This window comes from Esox lucius, chromosome 23, assembly GCF_011004845.1.
Source record: "Esox lucius isolate fEsoLuc1 chromosome 23, fEsoLuc1.pri, whole genome shotgun sequence".
In the NCBI taxonomy this organism is placed as follows: domain Eukaryota; kingdom Metazoa; phylum Chordata; class Actinopteri; order Esociformes; family Esocidae; genus Esox; species Esox lucius.
In genome coordinates this window covers 20827896-20852761 of record NC_047591.1, presented here as the reverse complement: position 1 = coordinate 20852761, position 24866 = coordinate 20827896, and the positions used below count along the sequence as shown (strand labels likewise).

The window sequence follows — 24866 nt, the reverse complement described above, 5'->3', positions numbered from 1 at the left end:
CAGCTATCCTGTAATCACGCGGATTAAGTCAAATCAACGCATCATTCAGATTATCTTAATCAGTGTGCTAATTGAAGTAATGCCTTTTCCCGAGTGATCTTTTTAAATTAATTCAGGCACACACAAGTGGGTCGGTCGGAGCTCCGCTGTGTGAAATTTCAGTGTTTGAGTTTAAAGGGTTTCCTGAAAAATAATGTGGCACATTGGAAACTCTGGTTTTGATTGGGTGCATTACAGAAGCGTCGATGGCAGTGAGACTTGAGAGGACGTCGACCTTCTTACATGTACATTTTCAAATAAAACCAAAATGAGGACTACATCGCCCCTTCAGCTCCTTTCTATAGAGGAGCGGTATACCCCAACCCTTCACCTCCCTCCAGTAGAGGAGCGGACTACACTGTCCCTTCAGCTCCTTTCTATAGAGGAGCAGTATACCCCAACCCTTCACCTCCCTCCAGTAGAGGAGCGGACTACACTGTCCCTTCAGCTCCTTTCTATAGAGGAGCGGTATACCCCAACCCTTCACCTCTGCGCGTTCTGTTCTGGGAGGTGTTTTGAGTGTGTTCACGTTTTAGCCGCTCTTGGTCCTCTTCGATGTGAACCTATCCGTTGCCTTCTTGAGGGCCGCCTGTTTCCTGATGTTTGTAGTGAAGACACGTTATGCGTTTAGGTCTACCCTTTTAGACCACGTTAAGCAGCTTATGTCCCAGAGGCGTATCATTCTGGATTCCATTCTCAAGCACTAGCGGGGTCATGTGGCCTACTGGCCTACGACTGAGGTCTTGGGAATGGGATGGATGGATGGATGGATGGGAGGGAGGGAGGGCGTGTCTCCCTTCTCTCTCGCAGACATGTCAGGTATTGTTCAGAATATGTAACCTATTTCTTTAGTCTCTAGTGGACTAAATGGGTCAGCTGAATGCTGCAATAGTTCTGCAGAATGTTGCGTGTGTGTGTGTGTGTGTGTGTGTGTGTGTGTGTGTGTGTGTGTGTGTGTGTGTGTGTGTGTGTGTGTGTGTGTGTGTGTGTGTGTGTGTGTGTGTGTGTGTGTGTGTGTGTGTGTGTGTGTGTGTGTGTGTTGTAGATCAAAATACCTGTGTAAACTGTTGGACTGATAGGTACAGTCGGGGGAGTCTCAAAGCAAGGAAGAAAAGCTGCCGTGTGTAGTATGAGTAACTGTATAACAGATAAAATTTGCTAAAATATTGCATTCTCCTGCAATATGAATACAGTGCATGTACGTATTGCGATTTTGCTGTCTGTTGGATTAATTTGCAGCCCTGCTGTATTGTAACAAATCAAATGTTAACTCTTGACAGGTTAATAAAACTTGTGGTCTGAGGCCATTTTACAGTGTTTATAAAAGAACGTGAGGTCTCCCAACAGAACTCACTCATTGCACTCTGGGTAAACACCAAACCTGTTATCGAACGACAAGAGGTTAATGCATTGTATGTCAACACCACAAAAAACAACAGAAGCGCCTCGTTGGTGACCTCACCCACTTCCAAAATATCGTAAGTTTTTTTTATATGCCACAGTTAAATCCAGATGTTGTGTGTTTGGGTTATAACGCATGCTGGCTCATCAGCCCTAATTAGCTGTTCTCCCTCTAATGACGTGTTAAATGTGACCACGCTCATTGTCTTGGATGTTCCAGGGAGCGGCTGGATTGTACAAAGTGTGGCTTCTTCAGCACTCCCAAGCCACATCTTAAAGCCATCTTTGTCGCATCTCTTGGTGTTCAGTTTTAAAAGAAGTTAGCAGTTGGCGTTTGCTAACTGACTGGAGGTCAACCGTAGATGTTTCTGTAAACTTGCGGTAATTTGGCAAACTCCCGCTGGCCCTGGGTTGTCAAACTAGCTTTAGGTCACACTGGATGCAGAGACGTAAATATGGTGTCCATGATTTCTCAAGACTCCGAGGAGGAACGTTCATCTGCACACATCTAGAAATAAAGGGGCTCTTCTACACTGCTCTTGCGTAAGTGTTGAGCCGGGGAAGAGGGCTGTTTCAGACGGTAGGAATCTTTGAAAAGGGAGGCGTCGTCTCCCGTCACTGAGGATATGTTCGGTATGTCCTCTGTTGTCCACATTTCGTGTTGGCTGCCTAGCAACTCCCAGTTGCCTGAATGGCTCAGTGTTTATTATATGAGGTGTGTTTTTCTTTTTCTTTTTTCCCCCCCTCCTGGATCCGCCCTGACATAAATGCACAGCGCTCAGCAGAACAGTTGCGTCACCAGCTTTCTTCGCAGGCTGAACAGACAGGACGAAGCTTGTCGTGATTCACAAAGTCCTCTTGGAATGGAAGATAGTCATGCGCTAACTCTGTTATGTGGCGAAACAAGGGGATGGATGTGACTGGGACAAAGGAGAGGCATTCCTCTGTCATTTCCATGTCGACTCCTGGTCTATATGTGCGGTAATTAGCTATTTAGCCGTTTTATTTTTCTCCTCGCGGATGGTCAGTCACTGGCTCAGTAGCTCAGTGGGCCTGTGAATCTGCGAGGGGCACATTCCTCCAGCTCGGCTTCTCAGCTGTCTACCCCTAGAAAATTGTGTGGTGGCCGTTTTCTTGCTGTTCCTCTGAGGTCCGTTTTTCCTCCTGTTAATATCCCAGGGGGCAACAGGGGCCTTCTGACTTGCAGCCGTGGCATGACCAAAGAGAATTCCATTCATTCCAGGTTATACCCCCCCCCCCCCAATTCCAGCTCAGAGACAACCCCCCCTTTCCTTCTGCTAAGAGCCCCCCCCCCCCCCTCGAGGCACTAGGCCGCAGGCATGACAGAGATTAGCCATTTGGCTCAGAGCGTTTCCCGAAAAGCCTCCATCACAGACATGAGGCCTCCACGGTGGAGGACTGCTAAGTCTGGCATTTACGTCCCCTTGCAGTGCCCCCCCCCCCCCGGGACAGGGAAATTAAATTTTGTTGCGATTTTCGCGCTTGTTGCTTAGCTACACCGGTCGGACGATTTGGGATTATCTCGAGGTCACTGTGTGCCGCGCAGATTTGGTGCCATCACGTCCCCCCGCCCTTTTGGGCCTCGCTGGCCTTTCGGTCTGGCCTCTCGGCTCCGTTCGCCGTGTCCCGGGCCTCTCGGCTCCGTTCCCTGTGTTCCCTGTGTTCCCTGTGTTCCCTGTGTTCACTGTGTTCCCTGTGTCTGCTTGCTGTCATGCAGACACACCAGTGTTGAGTGTTTGCTTGCATTGTCAATAGCCTCCTGTTTCCGGTGGGGGGGGGCGGTGTGTCTACATCACTATTATTATTTAATTAGATGGGACTGTGAGGGGGGGGGGGGTCGGGTGAGTAAAAGAATGTGACATGTTGTCCTGTGTGTAACCAAAGGCCACGGTGCAGGGTAGGTCTCTCTCGGTTTCTGCCGTTTCGTGGACGGCCGTCATAGCCGCTGTTCATCCTGTTAGTGGGCAAACGGACGTGGTCCAATCAGGACCCAGCCCAGTTCTCCCTCGTTACATCGTGAAACCGATTCCACCGCCAAGTCTCCCAAAAATCTGTGTCGCTCAAGACCTGGCGGTCATTCTGTTTACTCTGTGCGGTACATGTTGACGCTAAAACACTCCAAGCATGCAAAGTACGTTTTCATGAAGATAAGTCCAACCCCCCCCCCCCCCCCCCCCCCATTCCAGTTACTCTTTACATTTCTGAGGTCTGCGCCCTTTACAAGACTATTACCAGCAGGACAGTTGATTCTTCAGTGGGGGGGTGGGGGGGTCCTTATCGCCGTCAGTGTAAACTGCACTCTATGTGCTTGACAGTTGTTTGATTACCACATTCCCTGCTCGGTGAGAGCTGAGCCGAAACAGTCCACGGTGAGATTGCGGCGCCGTGCTGTGCCACTGTAACTGGGCACTCAAGTGGCTTGTTTACCGAAACGCTGGGTGTACCTTTGCCCGAGGGCTTCCCTCCCCTGCATTGGGGTTCGTGGTGCCGGATCTGCTCCCCGCCGAATGCCGACCCGGCAGAGTTGAGGGTTAACATGTCATCGGGTGGAGACTGACGCCGCAACCCGGCAGTTACTATTGACCTCAGGAATGTGTAGGAGGTACCCAACCAGCCTCTATCACGACTGCGGTCTGGCTCACCCCGATAAGGGAAAAGACAGACTCGCTAGGTCTGTTGGAACAATGTGGTCAACCTTAAAATGTTGCAGGCCCTGATGAGCCCCCCCCCCCCCACACACACACACACACACATCTGGGATGACATCACACCCAGTAGGCAGACTCTGACGAGGCAGTGTGTCTGATTTGGATGTATGGCTTCGAGGACCTCTGTGTTCCCACACGAGGGCTTATGATGACTTTTGCGGTCTGCCTGGGGTCTTTCCATTCACTGTGTTTTAGAAAAACAAACCTTGTACGAGCCCTGAGAGAGGGGGAAGTGTGACTGAAACCTGTGCGAAAAGGGAAGCTGAGGTTGCTAATATGGGTTTGAGATGGAGTTAGTCGTTCGCCACTTCAGAGCTGGACGTCCACCCGTTACTTGGGGTTACGTAATGGGTGGACGTCCATAAAGGCGGACTTATGGGGACCGTTCCCGCCAGGAGCCCAGGGGGTGCTTTGAATCATTGAGTCTGTGAGTCGAACGGAGTCGTCTCTGATGTTTACAGGGAAGGGATTGTGTCTGTCTCCATCAGTGTGCTGATGTTTAAACATCGGAAAAAAAGTTTCCGTGGCGATGGGGAAACGAGTCCTCCAAAATGTACTGTTCACGTGACTGTAAAATGAGTGGTGTGCTGGACCCCGGTTTGCTGTAACCCTTTGGTACAAACTTCAGGTACACACACATTCTCACATTAACTCATGACGCGCGTGTGTGTTTACTCTCTTGTCATGTGCTTCTCCCGCTGTTTCTTATCGGTCCTCGCGTGTCAGTGATTCTTCTGGACGTGTGTTTCCACGGGGCGATGGTCTTCGAGGTGGGTCTGGGGGGCACCAGAGGATGCCCACGGTCTGTACTTCGGCTGTGTGAAGTACAGACCGGTCCAGTTCTTGTTTCTTTTTAAACGGACGCTCTGCTTCAAAAGGAAAGTGAAATGATGCTGGGGCCACCCAAAATAGAATTTCTACTTTCAGAAATGAGCCCAATAGCAGCGGTGCCATTATTTCTTGTAATATATAGATTTTTTTGTTACCCCATTAATATTGCATCCTTAATCTATATAACCAAGTCTTTTATTCTAGAAATAGGAAGCAGTATCTATGGTTACCCAAAATGGGGTTATTTCTCGAAGTAGCATCTTATTGATGTATTTTGCCACAAATCTTCCTTTAACACAATAAAAGTAATGTTTGCTGATGCTTCTCTGGCTTGCATACGTCACAGTAACTTGGTCTAAAGAGATTCTTTGGTTATCCCTTTTATGCGATCAATCAAGTTAATTTTATATTTGCCGTTTCATTCTCTTTAAATGTTTAACTCCCATGGTTCCATTGAACACACAGTTAGTTTTTTCATGTACATGGCATATGAATTGAATCAATTTGAAGTGATTCTCCACAATGATTCTTGTTCCTAACTAATCAGCCGTGTGTTGAATCTCATTGACGCATTCTGGGAATTTAGTCTGGCGCATTAACATGTTCATATTGTTTTGTAGACCGAAGCAAAGAAATCACGTTGGCCAATAGCATCTCAGTGCGTCTTATTGACCTGGGGCCGAGGAAGTGGGTTAATGGAGGTTTAAATGACTGCTGGATTGGACAAGGGGGCGTGGCTTAGGTGTGATTTGGTCCTGAAGGACAGTACCAAATGTTTACCTTAAACCTACACTGGCACGTTCAAGGTGCCATTTGGTTTTTCCATTGAACATTTTCCATGTAGCTCACCTGCGCGACAATCAGCCGAGTGTTTTTGCTCGTCGATGGCATGCAGGGGTCAGAAATGGCGTCCGTCCCTGATGGACCCCTGAGGCAAATCTTCGAGGTGCCTGCTGTGTGTGATTCATCGTCACAGTGGCTTTACCTTCCGTGACACCATACACATTTCCCGATCCTGTGGCCTGGGAACTGTCCGGTAAGTCCCTCGTAGGTGTCCATTGCTCCGTTCCTGGTAGCAGAAGGCAATGATCTGGCCGGCCCAGCGTGACCTCTCTGGTGAAGGGTGTTCTTCAACCCTTTTGATTGGCTTTTCAAGCTCCTTTTTTTTTAATTAAATTGGTTGCATCAGGGTGACAATCAAAAGCAACTTGTTTCTTTTTTTTGTAGGTAATGTATTATAGACTCTGTGGTTGTTTAGTTGGCTTTATAGTGGGCAATATGTAATGAGTAGCACGGATCAATTTGCCTAGCCCCGCTGATTGTGTCACCATCAATAGTCCATATTGCCACATTGAAATGTACTACGCCAACGCGGATGGTGTTTGGTGAAATGCAAGATTATAATAACTAAACCCATGAGCAATCTAACATGGAAGCCTATGCCGCGGAGATAGTGGCCCTAATCACAGACGCAAAGAACATCAGTCTGAGAATGAATCAGATGACTGTATTCTCCTCTGTGTACAAATGAAGTATTATTCTGAATATGTTTTAGTCTAATGATCATTTGTCTTTCTGGGGACGCGAACACCCAGTGTGCTGGTGCAGCCGTCAGGAAGACTGTAGCACCGGGGGGAAATGTTGGTGTGGAGCCCTGGGCTTGTGTGTGTGTGTGTGTGTGTGTGTGTGTGTGTGTGTGTGTGTGTGTGTGTGTGTGTGTGTGTGTGTGTGTGTGTGTGTGTGTGTGTGTGTGTGTGTGTGTGTGTGTGTGTGTGTGTGTGTGTGTGTGTGTGTGTGTGTGTGTGTGTGTGTGTGTGTGTGTGTGTGTGTGGCAGCTGGTGCTGGATAATAGATTAACCCTGGGCGGGGCTATGATGCTTTTACCTCCTGTTGCCCCCGCCCCCAACCCTTAAGCATACACTGGGCCAGTGTCCCCTTTTGAGTCTGTCGTTCTCATCAATGTTTAATTAGCCATTTTGGGCCTGTCATTATCATTGGCCGACACGGATATGGTTAACTCCGGTTGGTTGTGGGTTTGAAAAACAAGTGTGTTTGTTTTATGGTTCAGCTGGAAAGTGAGTGGGACCGCGGCCAGACTGGTCCGAACGGTCACAGGGCAGTCGTTTCTGACCAACCGATCGCTGTCGGCAGACTTTCTCACGACTGAAGTATGATTGAGCACCGATGGCTTTTGGTGGATGAGAGAGACTGAGCTTTCACTGGTTGGTAATTCACAGTTGTGTGTGTGTGCACCATTGTACCTGACTCAAATCTTTAAAAATAATTGTATTTAAAAAATAAAAAATATATAATTAAATAAAGGTTTGAGTCAGGTAGATATCTTGTGTCCAAATTGCACCAGATTAACCCCATTAAAGTGTACCCAAGCCCCTCCAGAAACACGCTGTGACCTCACCTGTGACCTCGCCCTTTCGTAGACCTGGTAAAATAAACTTGATTTGATTTTGGCCATGTGTTTTAAGGATCTCTTAACCACAGTTTGGGACACGTCCCCTCTGTGTTCACGGGGTGGAAGTTCAACGGACACCTTCTATAAATACTCTGTGTTGTCCCAAGACTGACAGAGAAGGAATGTGCTCATGTCCTCTACGACAGCCCTTTGTTTTGACTCAGAGCCCAGCATCGAATGATCTTCCTCAGGGAACCACTTGAGTGTAAAAGTTGGCTTTGTGTTTTTATTCTATCTTTATATATATATATATATATATATATTTCTGTCTACTGCCCTAGCAAGTGCATGTGCGTAGATAGTAATGACTTGGTACATCAAGCGACTTCGCTCACTATTTTAGGACACATGTCCTTTCTGTCTAAAATATTTTTTTTTGGCCTCATGGCTGCTGCACTGAGCTAAATAAGCCCACCTAATAACAAACAAAGGTATGTTTATGAAATATGCAGTAGTGGATTTGCAAATCTAGAATTTTTTGTTATGGTTTGTGGTTACTGGACAGCATCCTGACAGCATTTTTAAATTTTTTTTAACGGGTCCGGGGTGATCGTAAGCCACAATGTGGCAAATCTGGATAAAACTATCATGGTCTGAAGTTAATGTGCCTTCTAGGGCATGGGTTTGGCCAACGCACATTTGACCTGACATTGATTGGACCGCACGGTGCCACGAGAGTTTCTTGTTGCTGGTGTTAATCGAAAATTGTATTTACATATTTTATTTAAATAACATTGTTTTTACAACAATTGTTGTTGTCTGAGTTGGCTCTTAGGTCTAAAAGTGCATTCTGGGGTGTAAAGATCTTCTGTAAGCACCAATTTTAGGGTTGGATCTGTAATACGTAGTTTGTGTGTCCTGTCTGTTCGTAGGACCATTACCACACCTCGTGAAAGTGTGTGGTTTTGATGTCATGGGGCACACATCAACACACATGACATACTGCACACTTCAGGGACCCAATTTAGAACAAGAGTGACACTTTTATAACCAGTGGCCAAAGATGTCGGTGTGCCTCTAATGAGTCCCATGCAAGGTATAATCCTACAGATATTTTTGCGTGTTTGGGCTCGGTTCAGGGGGGTTATATGTTACCCAATTATACATTTTCCCATCTTGAGTCATCCAGTCTATTTTGAGTCTGTGATAAACCTGTAAGCTCTTGGAAAGGAATGTTGCTGCTTAATCCAATAAGTCCGATGTACATTTGTTTTGGCATTTATTTCTTTAGGCCTAATTGAAGCATGTGTGTGCGATCAGAAACCGAGTGTGTCAGGGAGCGGTCAGAACATCGGAGTGAGACAGACAGAGGAATACCGGACGTTTAGGGAGAAGGACCGCGTGGTTAGGCTTGGCACGTTGCAAATTCACAGAAGGAACCCTAGAGGCCACGGCGATCGAGTCACCGTTCTCGCCCCAAAAGCGTTTCCACGAGCCAGACCGTTCGGTTCCTTACTCTGGGCATCCGCTGGGGTCAACCCATTCTCTCGGCCACCGAGAAGATGCACGTGGAAGCGAGACACTGACATAAATGGTCTTCTTTGGCAAAATGAACCTGCCAGCACCCCGACCCGCCCCCAATCGTGTAGGCACTGTCACTCATCTACAAGCATTTCCCAGCATGCTTTGCCGGATGTCAGACCCCACCCCACCCAGGCAATCACTCCAGACACGCCGGGAATTCACACAAAGAAAAATGGGTTTCATGTTGATGTAAGGGGTAGTATTTCTGATGCCTGCGTGGCTTCACAACCGGAATGCTGTCGCATGTTGGCTAAAACATGGGAGGAGGGAAGTTGATGCCAAGCTAATTGTAAAGTTACTAATTGTGACTGTAAAGTTAAAGTGTCTGTTGGAAAACCACTGCTCTCCACATTCGGGCTAAGGACTCGTATTTTTTTTTCCGTGTTTGTGCCTATGTTACTGCTAGCTATTGAATTCCCTACTTGGGCGCTTTGCTAACACTCAACCCTGCTCCAATCAGGTAGCCCCACCCTGACGTTCCTGACGTTCCTTATTCCCGTGTTTGAACGTGAGCCTGTCAAGCCAAAGCTGCACCTTGTAAAATCCAATACGAGTTCTCATACACAGTGGCGTCCGCCAGGCAAACTGATGAATAGAATACCCGTGCAATACTAGTGACTGTATCGCAGGGATGAAGCTGCTCCTGGCGCGACGTTCACAGGGGGTTGTTCTGCTGTGTTTGCTGGGATGTTCATGTCGGCCACCCAAGGAAGGGTTGTGAAGTGGATGTGGATCTCTGTGACAGAGTAGCAAATTAAAGCAGTGAACGCTTATGGTAGAGTAGTGAGGAAACCCGGCGCTTGAATGAGTGCGATCCACACGAGCGCCATTTATTTGATGTTGGCACGGCCTGCAGAGAGGAGATGAGATGGACAGTCTGGTTTGGGGCCCGAGGAAATTCAGTGCTACATTTCATCTAAATGAATTAAGAGGTTTTAACGTCTCAGTGCCCGGAACTGAGCTCAGACTCCAGACTCCTGGTCTGGTGCGTTCCTCTCCTCCTGCCTCTCTCCTTTACCTCTCCTGCCTCTCTACCTTTCCAGCCCCTCTCTCCTCCTTACCCCTCCGAGCTCTCTCCTCCTAACCCACCCGCCTCTCGCTCTCTTCCAACCGGCCAACTGGGTCAAAAACACTGTCCCAGCCCCAAACCAACGATGCTGCCCCTGGCCTCCATCATGACTGACCCCAAGTGAACCGATGAACACTGTACTCAGTGTGGGCCTGAGTGTCGGACAAAAGGGGGCTTCACATCCCATCTCAGTTCTTAACACACCCGGTTATGAATGACTTCTTATTCAAACCCACTGTGATTAAACTGGGGGCGTATTTTCTTTAATGGCAGTTGTAAACTGAGTCATTCTCCATGCCGTGGTCCCCTGCTCAATGTCTTTCTGGGGTCCTTGAGCCCCAGGGGAGTTTTTTTTTGGGAGGCATATTTATGTCCAGTGATTCAGGACTTAAGTGCTGTTGGCTCACGTGTGTTGCAAGCTGGTGCCGCCGGTGGCGGTTTTGTGTGCCGAACAAAGGATGTAGTTTGCCACTTGATGAAAGGTTACTCAGTTTAATTCTGTTGAGTATTTACATAATGGGCCATTCATTGACACACCGGCAAGTGTAATTCAACACTGTTGTAAAAATGTAGCAAGTACCAAGAAGTGTGACTCGTTGTAAGTTCAAAAGTTAACTTGAATTGTTAACGTTCGCCCCTCTCTGATGTCCCATCCTCCCTCCTCAGAGACCCTCTCCGACGTCCAGTCCTGCCTCCTCAGAGACCCTGTCCGACCTTTAGTCCTCCCTCCTCAGAGACCCTCTCCGACGTCCAGTCCTCCCTCCTCAGAGACCCTGTCCGACCTTTAGTCCTCCCTCCTCAGAGACCCTGTCCGACCTTTAGTCCTCCCTCCTCAGAGACCCTCTCCGACATCCAGTCCTCCCTCCTCAGAGACCCTGTCCGACCTTTAGTCCTCCCTCCTCAGAGACCCTCTCCGACGTCCAGTCCTCCCTCCTCAGAGACCCTGTCCGACCTTTAGTCCTCCCTCCTCAGAGACCCTGTCCGGGGTCCAGTCCTCCCTCCTCAGAGACCCTGTCCGACCTTTAGTCCTCCCTCCTCAGAGACCCTCTCCGACGTCCAGTCCTCCCTCCTCAGAGACCCTGTCCGACCTTTAGTCCTCCCTCCTCAGAGACCCTGTCCGGGGTCCAGTCCTCCCTCCTCAGAGACCCTGTCCGACCTTTAGTCCTCCCTCCTCAGAGACCCTGTCCGACCTTTAGTCCTCCCTCCTCAGAGACCCTCTCCGACCTTTAGTCCTCCCTCCTCAGAGACCCTGTCCGACCTTTAGTCCTCCCTCCTCAGAGACCCTGTCCGACCTTAAGTCCTCCCTCCTCAGAGACCCTCTCCGACGTCCAGTCCTCCCTCCTCAGAGACCCTCTCCGACCTTAAGTCCTCCCTCCTCAGAGACCCTCTCCGACGTCCAGTCCTCCCTCCTCAGAGACCCTGTCCGGGGTCCAGTCCTCCCTCCTCAGAGACCCTGTCCGACGTCCAGTCCTCCCTCCCCAGAGACCCTGTCCGACGTCCAGTCCTCCCTCCCCAGAGACCCTGTCCGACGTCCAGTCCTCCCTCCCCAGAGACCCTGTCCGACGTCCAGTCCTCCCTCCCCAGAGACCCTGTCCGACGTCCAGTCCTGTCTCAACAACAGCCTTCTAACTCCAACTCGCAGCAAGGATCCCAAAGCATTTCTCCGAAATTCTTCCGGCTCTGTCTTGTCTTGCCTTTGTCTATTTATTGTGCGTGTTTTTATGATTTTTAATCCACTACAGCTAGTCAGTTTGAGTATTTAAACGTTCTATTACAGTCTCCGTGATGGATGGTTGTTTTTTCAGGACAGCAGTCTGTTGTCAGAACGACGGACTTGAGATCGAGTTTATTGTGCGAAAGTATTTGCGTCTGAGGACGCATGCTTTAGTAATGATGATGAATTGGGTTTGGGCTGGCTGGCCTTTTTTGTGCGTGAGCAAGGGGGAGATTTACTGCTGCCGATTTGAGTTAAATTTGGTTTAGGCTGCACCTCCGCCAGGCTCCGAATAGGGAGGCCCTTTCCTGACAGAATCCGTACAGCATGGGAGCTATAGTCATCTCCCTGCGCTGATGTCAGGCAGCGCTGGCCTTTTCCATCTGTCCCCTTTGGTTGAAATAGTATCTCACTCTGGTCAGTTGCATTGTCACTTTCATTGTAGCTAGTTTCGAAAGCAAACCGTCCAATCTGCTTTCTGATCAGTGCTCCTGGTGAATTTGTGAACTGTCTATTCAGCTCCAGAAAATACGAAGAGACCACGTCACCGTTTCCTTTCCTTTCCGAAAAGGTCGAAAGGGAAGGTTTTGAGTGAGGAACAAAGGGGTTAAAATTAAGAGACCACTGCGAATTGAACGCTTCTGTTCCTCACTGAAAACGTTCCTTTTCAACATTTTGGGAAAGGAAAGGAAAAGGTGCAGTGGTCTTATAATTTTGTCCGGAGCTCTATGTGTCTGGCTGTGTGAAACGATGAAATAATAAAAGGCCCGCTGTCCTGTATCGTTGAGACGTTCACAATTGATTAACTCGGATCCTGATGAGACCCGTGAGGTGCACGTCCTGTTTAACCAAACGCCATCATCTTTTAGTTTTAATGCCAATCGAGGGAAAAGAAAGGAAATCAAAGTTTCGCCTGAAATTATTCTTCAGGGTTCATCTAACGTCTTGCGCCGCATGTCCACCAATTGCCAATGCGTTGACATGAGTGGCGTTCGTTTAGGCCTGGCGGGGATCCATTTCATCAGAGACAATGGCGCTTCTTTCCTTCTGTGACCAGCTGAGGCCTCTGTCACGGTGCTGCCCCTTCTCCAAGTGGCACCGTGTGCTGAGCCCATGCCCCCCCGGGCCTGTGAGGGAGGCCAAAGCAGCTGTCGAACTGCCCTTACCCCCCCCCCCCCCCCCCCCCATGTGGCACATGTGATCCAAGGGAACGTGGGTTGCCGGCTGAATGCTGAGCGTGCCGCGGCCTGAAGGAACCAGCATGCCATCCCCTTAAGGAACCAAACTTCAAGAGGTTTTCAGATAGTGAACGCGTTCGTGGAAGCTGCCCGCCGAGTAATGTATGAATGAAAAGCAAAAATTACCTCTGCACGTCCACCTGTGGTTTTAAGATGTTTTGTTGCCTTTCAGAGAGAAACCCCACTCATTTCAGAGAGAAACCCCACTCATTTCAGAGAGAAACCCCACTCATTTCAGGCGAAGACACATGGTCCTATATTCTCAGTAGGACAGGGTTCCCATTCAGAATACATTCATACACATTTACAGACAAAGCTGGTGCTCTGCTTTCAGCGGGTATTCATTCAGATTTTCTGGAAAGAGTTTATTGTAATTGAGAAGAGCTCGGCATACATGTGAATAATGGAAATGCCCCATTATTTAGGTTGAGAGGATTATCAGATTACACGCACAAAACCCCCCTCCTGTGACACTGCGTAGGAACGGCAAGTCTTTGTTTCCTTTGCTGAAGGTACAAGGCGCTGGCCCTTCAATCGATCATGGGATGTCGGCCGCGTGTACGAGGAAACTAGTGCCGGCCGTTATCTCAACGGTTTAGTTCAATCGATCCCGCCATATGTCAGTTACTGTGGCTGTCCGGGGTACCCCGATGCTGACATCTGTCTGGATGTAGACCCAAATCATGTCGGTCTTCTCTGGGGGTTCAATGGTTGATCACATGTTTATTTTACATGTTTGTGTTTCCGAATGGACTCCACCCCAGAGTGAAATCTCTAAGGCCTTATACAGAGTTAAATGTTTGAGATGATGATGAGGGTGATGTTGATACTGGAAGCGTGCGTCTCCTGCACTGGGTGTCTATTTGTCCAGTGGGGGATGAGAGTATTATTGGAAAGAGTCTGTAATTGCAACACATTTTGTCCCTCTACATGTTGGGAAGTAATTTCTGTGTTACTATGATGTTTGTTGTGTGATCGTCTTTAGGTTTCGGGGTGATCACAGTGTGACAGTCTTTAGGTTTCGGGGTGATCACAGTGTGACAGTCTTTAGGTTTCGGGGTGATCACAGTGTGACAGTCTTTAGGTTTCGGGGTGATCACAGTGTGACAGTCTTTAGGTTTCGGGGTGATCACAGTGTGACAGTCTTTAGGTTTCGGGGTGATCACAGTGTGACAGTCTTTAGGTTTCGGGGTGATCACAGTGTGACAGTCTTTAGGTTTCGGGGTGATCACAGTGTGACACTCTTTAGGTTTCGGGGTGATCACAGTGTGACACTCTTTAGGTTTCGGGGTGATCACAGTGTGACAGTCTTTAGGTTTCGGGGTGATCGGTGTCTGTGTATGATTGCACGTGTGCGTGCTTGTGTGCGCTGTAACCCTTTGGTTAGCCCCCGTCGCCAAGTCATAAACCTGTCGGTCTGAACGGGCCGTGGCCCAGCAGCTGATGCCTGACCTGAACTCTCGTCTTTGTGAATGGACACGGCCAAGGGGCGCGTCGGCCCCTCCGTTTACACTAAACGCCTCCAGTGTGATGAACGCCCCCACGCAGGTCCTCGGAGACTTAACTGCATGTCCTCATATGGCGTGGAGCGCTACGGGCCGGCTCCTCGCGGGCCCCACTTGGGTCTGTGCCAGTCCCCCCACCAGGCCTTGTAAAGTGGGGAGGAGGGGTAGAGCGATGGGGCGCGGAGCAGTCTGTGGCTGTTGTTCCCCCCTCTCAACCAGCCCCCCCGGCGTCATTTAACTCCTAATGGGCCCTGCCCGAATGCCTCAGCGTGGAGTTAAGACACATAAACAGAGTGGTGTCAGCACTTGAAAGCCTAAGTTGCATTTTGTCTGGGTTGTTTGAAAGCCCGAATAGCCCTGGGTAGATTTACTGCGCAGGTGCTAATGTTACCCCAGACCCCCCCCCCCCCCCCCCGGTTCACCTGGGTCCGGTGAGTTGTCACCTTGGGGTAATTAACGCTGTGAAGGTTTGATGTTGTTGGGCGGATGTTGCCCTGTTTTGGGTGCCGTCTTTCGGGTGGGCTGTTGAGCGGGTGTCCTGGCTCTGTGATCACCAAAGATCCCACTGCGCTTACCGTCAGAGTGAACGCTAACCCTGGTTTCATGTCGTATCGTGCCCTCATAACATACCGTCCAATGTAACGAATATGTAATACTAGTGGTACTACTGGTAGTAACATGAATTTGAGTTGTTGAACTGGCAAGGAACAGGATTTTGTGGACCCAGGCCTGCATTTGACCTCCGTTTTTGTTTTCCTTGCAGTGAAACCGTTCACCACCACTGTGAAGGAGATGCGTCTTCACCGGGATGACTTCGAGATGCTCAAGGTCATCGGCAGAGGGGCGTTCGGCGAGGTAAGGATGCCTTGAACCATGCGGCCAGTTAGCTCTTCAGTGCGAAGCTTCACAGGCACCGTGGTCACTGTCCTGAGGTTTTATTGGCAACGCGCCAAGCTCCTGTGTGGTGAAGACTTCGCTCAAGAGCCGGAGAAGGACTGATGCCAAAGTTTTCTAGACATCGGAGGGGATTTTGTGCCCAGGGGGACATCCACGGTCTGAGGGCCGTTAACATGCGGATGTCGTCCTGGGATTGTTCTCCACAGGGTTTAGTTGGATTAGCTGGCTGCTTCAGTTAGTCTGACTGTTTCTGATTTCTTGTGTTAAAATGGCTTTAGTCCGATCAAATCCGGCACAGTTGTGTAGATTTATGGTTTTAAATGCAACGTTTGGTCATCCTGACATCTCCACTCCTGTTACACTTGGCTCAAGTGTCCGCTGAGGCTTGTGGTGTCGTAAAATTGAAATAAGGACGAAGACGGCTGCCGTGTCCTTACGGCTTCATGCAGCAAAGTTTAGCGCCGCTGTGATTTAGCGCTGCACATTGGCTTGACTTTAAACTGCACATACCCTTTCACTTTTGGCCCGCCTGTGCAAACCGTCTCCCCTCTTTGCAGAATAGTTCTCCCCCTCTCCCTCTCTGTCCTCCTCCCTGTCTTCCAGTGCCCCGCTCCTCCTAAATGTCCCTGCGGGGGTGGGGTTGGTCTGGCAAAGCTGAACCATTTTTGAGCCTGGACAAATCAGGGCGTGCATGATGGATCAGTTGTTTATGTGTGGAATGTGCTGTACATGTCTTCACACTGCTAACACATTCTGTTCTGTCAGGGGCTTCCACTGTTTTGCCCTTTGACTGCTTAAAGGTGCAGTCCAGAGCTTCTTTGTCTTGTGGTTGCAAGTCACTAAAGTGCATAAAAGCTGTACATTTGTAATGCACGACCAAACAACCGGTGAAAATGTAAGCACACGTTTGTCTTTAGAAGGCTCTCCCAGCAGTCCAGCTCAGTCATTTTAAATTCTGTAACGCCTGAAATTTCACTCAAGATTGCACTTTTAAAGTGCCCTAAATCTTCCACATCAGTGGACTTGATATGCACGCTACTTAATCCACAAAAGACTGAATTCTCTGTTGAACTGTTTTCATGATTAAGATGGCATTGACAGGGTATTGAGAGATTATGAAATGCCAGAAAAGCCCATTCCTGATTCATTGTCTAATGCGATGCCAATTTGGATTGGAAATGGCTGCCATAGTCGAGGAGGATTTGAGAAAGAGTGACCAGGCGTGTGGTTACTTGACACCTGGGATTTATGTCATGTCTGGTCGTGGACAGTGGGATCAGTAGCTGTGGTTACTGGCTTGGGGTTCTTTAATTATTTAGGTGAATCAGAGGTCACTATATTGCAATTTTTTTTTTAACACCAAACACTGAAATTTGCTTTCTGGCCACGATGTACATTGGTGCGTTTAACAGAAGGTTATAAGTCTGTTGTTGACTGCTGTTTCCTTTTGTGTTGGAGAAGAATCAGCTTTTTGTTTGTATAGTGGTAATCACATTTGATAAACGAGTTCCCCACAGAAGTTAAATAAATAAAAACAACAAATTGACTAACTTCTCACAAGACATTTATAATTGTGGACGGCCCTCAAGATTAGATTACCCCATGAGTAGAGCCATCCTGATAGGGCACCCAGTCATGAAGGTTTTACTATCTGTTCTGGAACAAATCCAGCTGTCTTTTTAATGTCAACGCGATCGCTGTCAAGCATCGACCTGATGAGTTACTGCCTGCCAGGATGTGATTATGACCTGTGGTTCAGTGTGATGTTCACCTCCACACAACGTTTTCCAACAATGTTCTATGAACGTCACCCCTTCAGTTAAGTGATTGTGGTCTAATGAGGTGGGTGTCTCTTCGCCATGTGAAGCGGAACTAATCAATGAGGCGCCAAGTTAATCGATGGCCTGTCCATTAGCTGCTCTGACCCACAGATGGAGGCCCAGGGACGTGTTCAAAATGTCTCCCTGTTTACTATATACAGGCTGTGATTTATGGGCTGAGCCTTGTCCAAAGTAGACCACTAAATAGGGAGTATGGGGCGATTTGGGACTGTGTGCATGCGAGCACTCTTAGGCCTCCTCTGCTCTTTAGGCCTCCTCTGCTCTTTAGGCCTCCTCTGCTCTTTAGGCCTCCTCTGCTCTTTAGGCCTCCTCTGCATGGTACTCATGACACGCACAGCCCTGTAGTTTGTTTGTGGGTACGGACCTTTTGGGAATTAACAATGGGTTTGAAATCCACCCCTAAATTAACCAGAGCCTAAACTTGAACCTCTCTTATTTCTCCATTTAAACCTAACCTCTAAAACAAAAAATGGTCCCCACTTCAAATGCACTGCAAGAGTACATGTACACACTTACACACACAATTACACATCTACAAATGTACCAGTGTTTCCCTCTAAATTTAATAAAAAGCGTTGCTAAATTGTGATGTGCCGCGACAGAAAGAACATGTTTTCATAATACACTTTTTGTTGGACTGTGTAAGTGGAGCCGGCCAATAAGAGCGAATGTCTCTTACTGAGTGAGTGACTTCCCACCCTTTGTTAAGTAGTGTAGTTGTTAGATACACAAACCTGCAAACAATAGGTCCCGGGTTCGAATCTCTTCACAGTCAAATACAATTATGCATTAGGATTTGTTCTGGATGGGCAAAATCTTTGCTGGCTCCAACCTTCTGTAGCTGTGTTATAGGAAGCCTAAATTAAAACTGCATGCAGTTATATTGCGACTATTTCTGGTGGATTTTCAAAATATCCATCCGTTCTTGTTTTTTGGGTTAGTATAGGCTAGATCAAAAACCCTAAGGCAGTAAAAGAGTAGGGTTTGCACGATTCTCTCGTCTTTTCACTTGATGGAAAAGTCAGTTATCGTCATCTATATTGATAGCTGTTTTATCAATGTCATTCACGAACGAAAGAAAAACGAAAAATGTTGTGCCATGAAATTCTTATGACTAATCCAAGTAGTAAGCTAGTATACACTAGTAAGCCTATTGCTGGCTAATAATCTGTTAAAACGACCATTGACAAAAGCCATACATTTTATGGATGCTGTTTGTTGTGGAAGTAAACTTAAGAAACCTTAATGCTTAATTGTGTGTGGTGAAATATTCAAACTTGGCGTGATGTTAATGTGTGACAAAATTATCGAGATGCTATACCGACATTGGGCGTGTAGCACCGTGCTGTAGTGTCTAACAGCCTTAGCCATTTACAATCGGTTTCCTATCGCAAACGCATCAGAGCAGAGCAACAACGTCCTGCACCCGATGTTCAGTCAATCAAATTTATTTATAAAGCCCCTTTTTACATCAGCAGATGTCACAAAGTGATTTTACAAAACACCCGCCCTTAAACCCCAAGGAGCAAACAACAGTAGTGTTGAATTTCAGTGGCTAGGAAAAACTCCCTTAGAAGGCCGAAATTTAGGAACAAACCTAGAGAGGACCCAGGCTCAGAGGGGTGACCAATCCACTTCTGGCTGTGCCGCGTGAACATATTAAGAGTGCAAATTATTATAATAAATGCATGTGGGCTGAGTCCAGAGTCTATTTAAACTTAGTCCAGGTTGGAAGCTTGACCAGATGGAGAAGGACAGGGGCAACACAAGGGAGGTCTCAACACAGTGGCAGCTGAAATAGTCAGGTATCGTCTTGATCTGCAACACAACCAGGAGGACTATGGACAGGGACAGCAATGGGTCTTTCAAGCCAGGTACTCCTCAGGTGTGGGCCAGGACCTCATGCCCTCCTAAGTTTAAAACGGCAAGAGAGGGAAAATGTAGAAAATGCATTTCTTTGATCTGCAAGGTTTTATAGTGGAGAAGGAGAACTGACCCTACTCCCCCAGCACAATAATATAGCAGCGTAAGACCTTGGGGCTGAGACAGGGGGGGTCCAGTGACACTGTGGCCCTATCTGGTTCAGAGTGTCAAGCCTTGGAGTGAGGTCAAAGAAACGTAACTGACTGTCTGTGTACGTGCACGTTTGTGTTCAACGGTCAGTAAGTGGGTGTGACATTGATATGAAGGAGGTAGCCATCGTCTGAGCAACAACCAAAGGTAAGAGGCAAGCTAACTCACGACTTCATGGCTACCATAGGTTAGCGTCATGCTGGAAACAGCATTCGGCAGCAACGATAAGTCTGCGTTGTCTAGTGTGTATTGTATAAATTTCCGAATGGAAGGTTAAGAGACCGTATTGTCAAATTATTTTAAGAAAATAGTTGACAAGCCACCGAGACTGGTGTACAGGGAGGACGTTTTAGCTTTTAACGCATGGAGCCTTTCGTGTCGTTGATGCCGGCTTGTCGGACTGCGACCCCCCCCCCCCCCCCCCCCTAGATATAGTTGTAGAAACACTGTGTACACACCTACACGTGTACACACCTACACACACCGGGAACAGGAAGGTCTGGACAACAGCCCTGCTTCCAGGAAACCCACAGGAAAAGGAATGCTGTTACCGGGGAATCTGACCCAAAATAGTGTTTCCCGTAACATATATTGTGCTCTCTCTCACACACATTTTACATTTTAATCATTTAGCAGACACTCTTATCCGTAGTGCCAGAGAGTGTATCCACCTTCAGACAGCCGCACAGACACACACACACACACACACACACTCCATGTTATCACGTTTTCCTGGATTTGAGAAAAAACTGTTCTCAAATTGACAACCTTAACCTCTAACCTCAGTCACTCACACTTTTTCCTAAACCTCACCTTTAATCCTAAACCTAACCAAAAATCGTAGACAAGTCCTAGACAATAACAGTTAGTATTTAGAAAAGTCAGGGGTTTTAGGGGTGTAAATTTTTCCTGAAATGGTAGCGAACGAAACACGTGCAGACAAGCGCACACCCAGGGAAGTGATTTTCACACAATCTGGGCAAAGCCACTTGGTCCCTTGGGTTCAGTTCAGCAGCGATTTGTTTTGTTTAAGGGGTGCCGTCTTAAATGTTGGCTGTGCAAAAAATACCCAGAATGCTGTATGAGTCTATTTTGATTCAACATAATTCAACATAACAATAATCTGATCACTTGATTTTTTGTTAAAACATTTTGTGCGTGTGTGTGTGCGTGCTGTGAGTCCCGGTCTACATCCGTCTGGTTGTTGATGTCAGCCCCCCCCCCACCCCCAGTCCCTTTGCAGTTTCCTTTGGGCTCTTAGGTTACAGGATGCCTCCCTGATAAGTGTTGGGCCTGCATTTCCTGTTTATGATGGACGGTGTCACCGCTAACTGGTCTGATTCTGGGAGAAAGGGAGGTGCATGGACTGTTGGAGGACCCAGCCCTCTCTCAGTACAGAAGGTCCCCGACAGCTCGGACCTCAGACCCTGCCAAAAAAAAATCCCTCTCACCCGCCTATAGAACTCTGGCCTTCCTCCCCTCTAAAACTCGTCCTGTGTGACTTGTAATAACAGGGGAGAGAGAAAACGAGGGCAAATGAAAACAAGAGCGCGACGCGAAAGGGAAGCCAGGGGGAAATGGGAGGTGAGAGATAAGGGAAGAGTTTGGGTCGAGAGGAAGAAGGAGAAATTAGGAGGATTTGGTGCCAGCATGCTCACGCCTAGTTTGCTGGATGTCTCTGAAAATGTTACCGGCTCCCGTCTTCCCTCCCTCTGTTCTTATTCAGTCTGATTCCTCAACTCCTGGTGGAAGCTGATTGGATGCAAAGGGTCTGCGTTCCATGCCCCGGGCCGGTTCCTCCCAATGAAGAGCTTGTTGAGGGGCGGGAGGAGGGATGTGAGCGAGGAAAGGATTTCCTAAGTTTTGCTCGCCGTGTCGTCATCTTAGCCTCCATAGCCGAGCAGCATTTAAAAAGAATGAAGCCAGGTGGATTCGAGCTTAGTGCCTGCATCGTTTAGTGGAAGCCCTATGTGAGTACACACCAGATGACATTGTATTGGGCGTGTGCCCGAATGCTCAGTGCTCAATGCCGGTCCACTTCCAACCGGTCCACCAATCATTGACAGACTTTGGTGGAAATTCTTGGAAACCAGATTGAAAGGTCCTTGTCAGTTCTGTTTCCTTAGCCTGGGCATGCACAAAGACACACGCACACACACAGCTAAGTTCGTCAAGGTCGTGAGACATTTTTGCGATTTATTTTAAATGCTGAAATAATGGCTATCATGCAGTAAAATTCGGACCGGACTAGCCACTGGCCTCTGTTCTTACTTTGACGTTTAACCATGTCCTTCCGAAGTTTGAAATCCTGAAACTTTGGCTACGTTATGTACCCTGTCTGTGTGGAAAACACCTCTCACCGCTGGCGTAGAATCAGGTCAGCCTGACTGCCGATGTGTTTATTCGGTCTAAAAAAGGAGCCCAAGGAACAGGGAGAGAGAGAGGGAGGGAGGGAGAGAGGGGGAGGGAGGCAGAGGTGGACTGGGGGGTTGTATATGTACTTGTCATAAGTGTATTTGTTTTGTAACAACTCGACATGTTGCCTTCAGTGTTACTTTTGTCTGTTTGTCCCTTTGTTGATGTCTGGCTTGGTTTTGTGTGTGTGCTTCTACAAGGTGATTTCAGGGATTTGAACTAAATTTAGACGTCCGCGCCGCTGTCCTTCGCCACATTTGTGTCTGAAAGCGTCGCTGTGAAATAACGTTTATGCATCGTGTTCTGAGGTGTCTGCAGTCTCGTTGGGTTGCGTGGGGTTCTGAACATTTAATAGTTCCTTTTTGTCCGGACTGTCTGAGATGGGCTGGCCTCCTTTGCCTTGCCTGCCGTTTGGGTGCTGTAGTAGCCACAGACGTCAAGAAATATTTTAAAATTGAACTTTACCGTCTCGCACACCGATAATCTTGTTCCTTAGGTTATCTGGATAGCGATCTACTTTATTTCAATATCCTTCTCCTGCTCCCTTCTCTCTCTCGGCCCAGGTGTTGGTGTGTGTTTGTCTCCACGCGTGTTTCTTGTAATGTCCTGGCCTTAGGACGTGTGTGGGCGTGTGTTTGTCTCCACGCGTGTTTCTTGTAATGTCCTGGCCTTAGGACGTGTGTGGGCGTGTGTGGTCTCCTGGTCTGCTGAGGCAGCAGGTGTGTCTGACGCTCCTCTCTGGCAGTTAATTTACTTGGGTAAACACCATGTGACCTGTCGGAGTAAGCCAAGGTTCAGACCACACACCCACACACACACACACACACACACAACTAATGACGTAGGATCACATGGTGTTATGTCATTATGTAGTATTGTTCTGACCGCCCTGGATAATATTTCTGACGAGCGCCTTGTTACACCTTCTTTTATAATACACCCTGAGCTCCCCAACCCTGTTCCTAGAGATCTTACACCCCCCCCCCCCCCGTTCCTGGGGAACTACTCCCCTGTAGGTTTTAACTCTGACCCTGTTCCTGGGGAACTACTCCCCTGTAGGTTTTAACTCTGACCCTGTTCCTGGGGAACTACTCCCCTGTAGGTTTTAACTCTGACCCTGTTCCTGGGGAACTACTCCCCTGTAGGTTTTAACTCTGACCCTGTTCCTGGGGAACTACTCCCCTGTAGGTTTTAACTCTGACCCTGTTCCTGGGGAACTACTCCCCTGTAGGTTTTAACTCTGACCCTGTTCCTGGGGAACTACTCTCATGTAGATTTTTACTCTGACCCTGTTCCTGGGGAACTACTGTCATGTAGGATATTTTCTCCAACCCCAGTAGTGACTCCCCTGACATTAGTTTTCCGTCCCGTTGATTTTTCGAATGGTGTGTCACAGTTTGTGAGAGCCTACAGGATGTTAGCCCGCCAGCAACAGAGATGGACTTTGACAGCCCTGTTGTAGTGCATTATAATTACATCTCAGAGATGGAACTATTTTAGGGCCCATGTTTTGCTGCAGCCCGTCTCCTATCGCGGTTTAGAAGGGTCATGGGCCCTCTGAATAAGCTTGACTAGAGTTTCTTGTCAACTCAATGGATCGAGTCCTTTTAAATCGACGTTGGCCAGCTCCGGCTGGGTATGAATGGGGCAGTATTGTGTCGCATTTGTTGTGGAATCTTCTCAGAATAAAATAATGTTCAACCATGAGAGCGATTCAGTTTGAAACCCCTTGTTGTCAGTCTTCACGAAGGAAGAGTTGGTCTTTCACCCTAGTTGGTATAAGTTAAATGGGTAGGGACTCTGAGTGTATGTAATGCCTCGTTTCCGCTGGTGTTTTACCCCGGTACCAGGGCTACACCGATTATTTATGCTAATGTTGGCTTTAGACTTTCCTGTTTCAACTAAATATTTGGTACCAAGGACTTAAGGAGGGGCACAGGTGAGCAAGGAGGAGTAAACTATCAACACGATTTGGTTTTCCGGTTATGAAAAATAAACGGCGATATTTTTATGGTAGTAATATTAAAATAAACAACAACACCATGCTCTGAGGGGTGTGGTTTTGAGTGTATGTAAATGTGTGGCAGAGCGGCAGGGCTTGGAGTGTATGTAAATGTGTGGCGGAGGGGCTGGGCTTGGAGTGTATGTAAATGTGTGGCGGAGGGGCTGGGCTTGGAGTGTATGTAAATGTGTGGCAGAGGGGCGGGGCTTGGAGTGTATGTAAATGGAGACAGCGAGCCAAAGGCAGAAGCATACATGGCTGAATAACTTATAAAACAGCAAAAGTGTGTAAACATCCCGATGTGTCTTATTAAGTTGACATGAGGCCCGGCCCTGCTGGTGTTAGCTGGTGCGTCAACACATGAGGATCACAGATCAACACGCTGCCTGCATCCCAAATGGCCCCCATTCCCCTCTAGATAGGGCACCTCATTTGACCTGGGCCCTGTGTAAGGACTAGGGTACCATTTGGGATGCGTCCCCTCTTAGAAGGCCGGGTCCTGGGGGAGACGTTCTGTAACTAGGTCGGTAGGGGTGGCAGGAAACATCAATAAGGAGAAGTCCACAACTTGCAACTATCTTCGTTTACGCTGCATTTTAATGACTTCCTCCCTTCCCCCTTTCCCTCTTCCTCCTTCCTCAAAACTAGGTTGCGGTTGTGAAGATGAAGAATACGGAACGCGTGTACGCCATGAAGATCCTGAACAAGTGGGAGATGCTGAAGAGAGCGGAGGTAAAGATCATATGTTCTATTACGGATATTCCCAGCCCAGGTCAAGGTTCAGTACTGGGTCCGGTTGTATTCCTGTGTCTCACAGAAGACCCATAGTCTCACACTAACTTGAGCTCAAGGCTTCAGCGGTTTTAAACGGGGTTATTTTGACCACGCCCCCTCTGACATGTGTGCTCGGACGTCGACCTTGGAGACCGACCAGTCGAGACGGAGTGTGTGTGGTTGACATTATTCACAGGAAGCCCTTTGGGGGTTTTCCCAGGCTACAGGTTGGCGGATTTATTTGTATTTGCTACAATTCCGGGACAGAAAGCTGATCCCACATCAGCGTCTGACTGACTGGATAAGGTGCCTGGACCAGAGTCTGTGGTTGGACCAGACATTTT

At 48.1% G+C, this 24866-nt stretch overlaps 1 protein-coding gene across 1 annotated transcript in view; it reads left to right on the top strand.

The window, feature by feature from the left end:
* cdc42bpb (CDC42 binding protein kinase beta (DMPK-like)) overlaps positions 1-24866 on the top strand; it is a 66247-nt gene that overhangs the window by 4002 nt on the left and 37379 nt on the right. Inside the window, 2 exon segments of the mRNA XM_034290069.1 lie at positions 15284-15375; positions 24397-24480. Of these exon segments, the coding sequence (XP_034145960.1) occupies positions 15284-15375; positions 24397-24480 (176 nt within the window).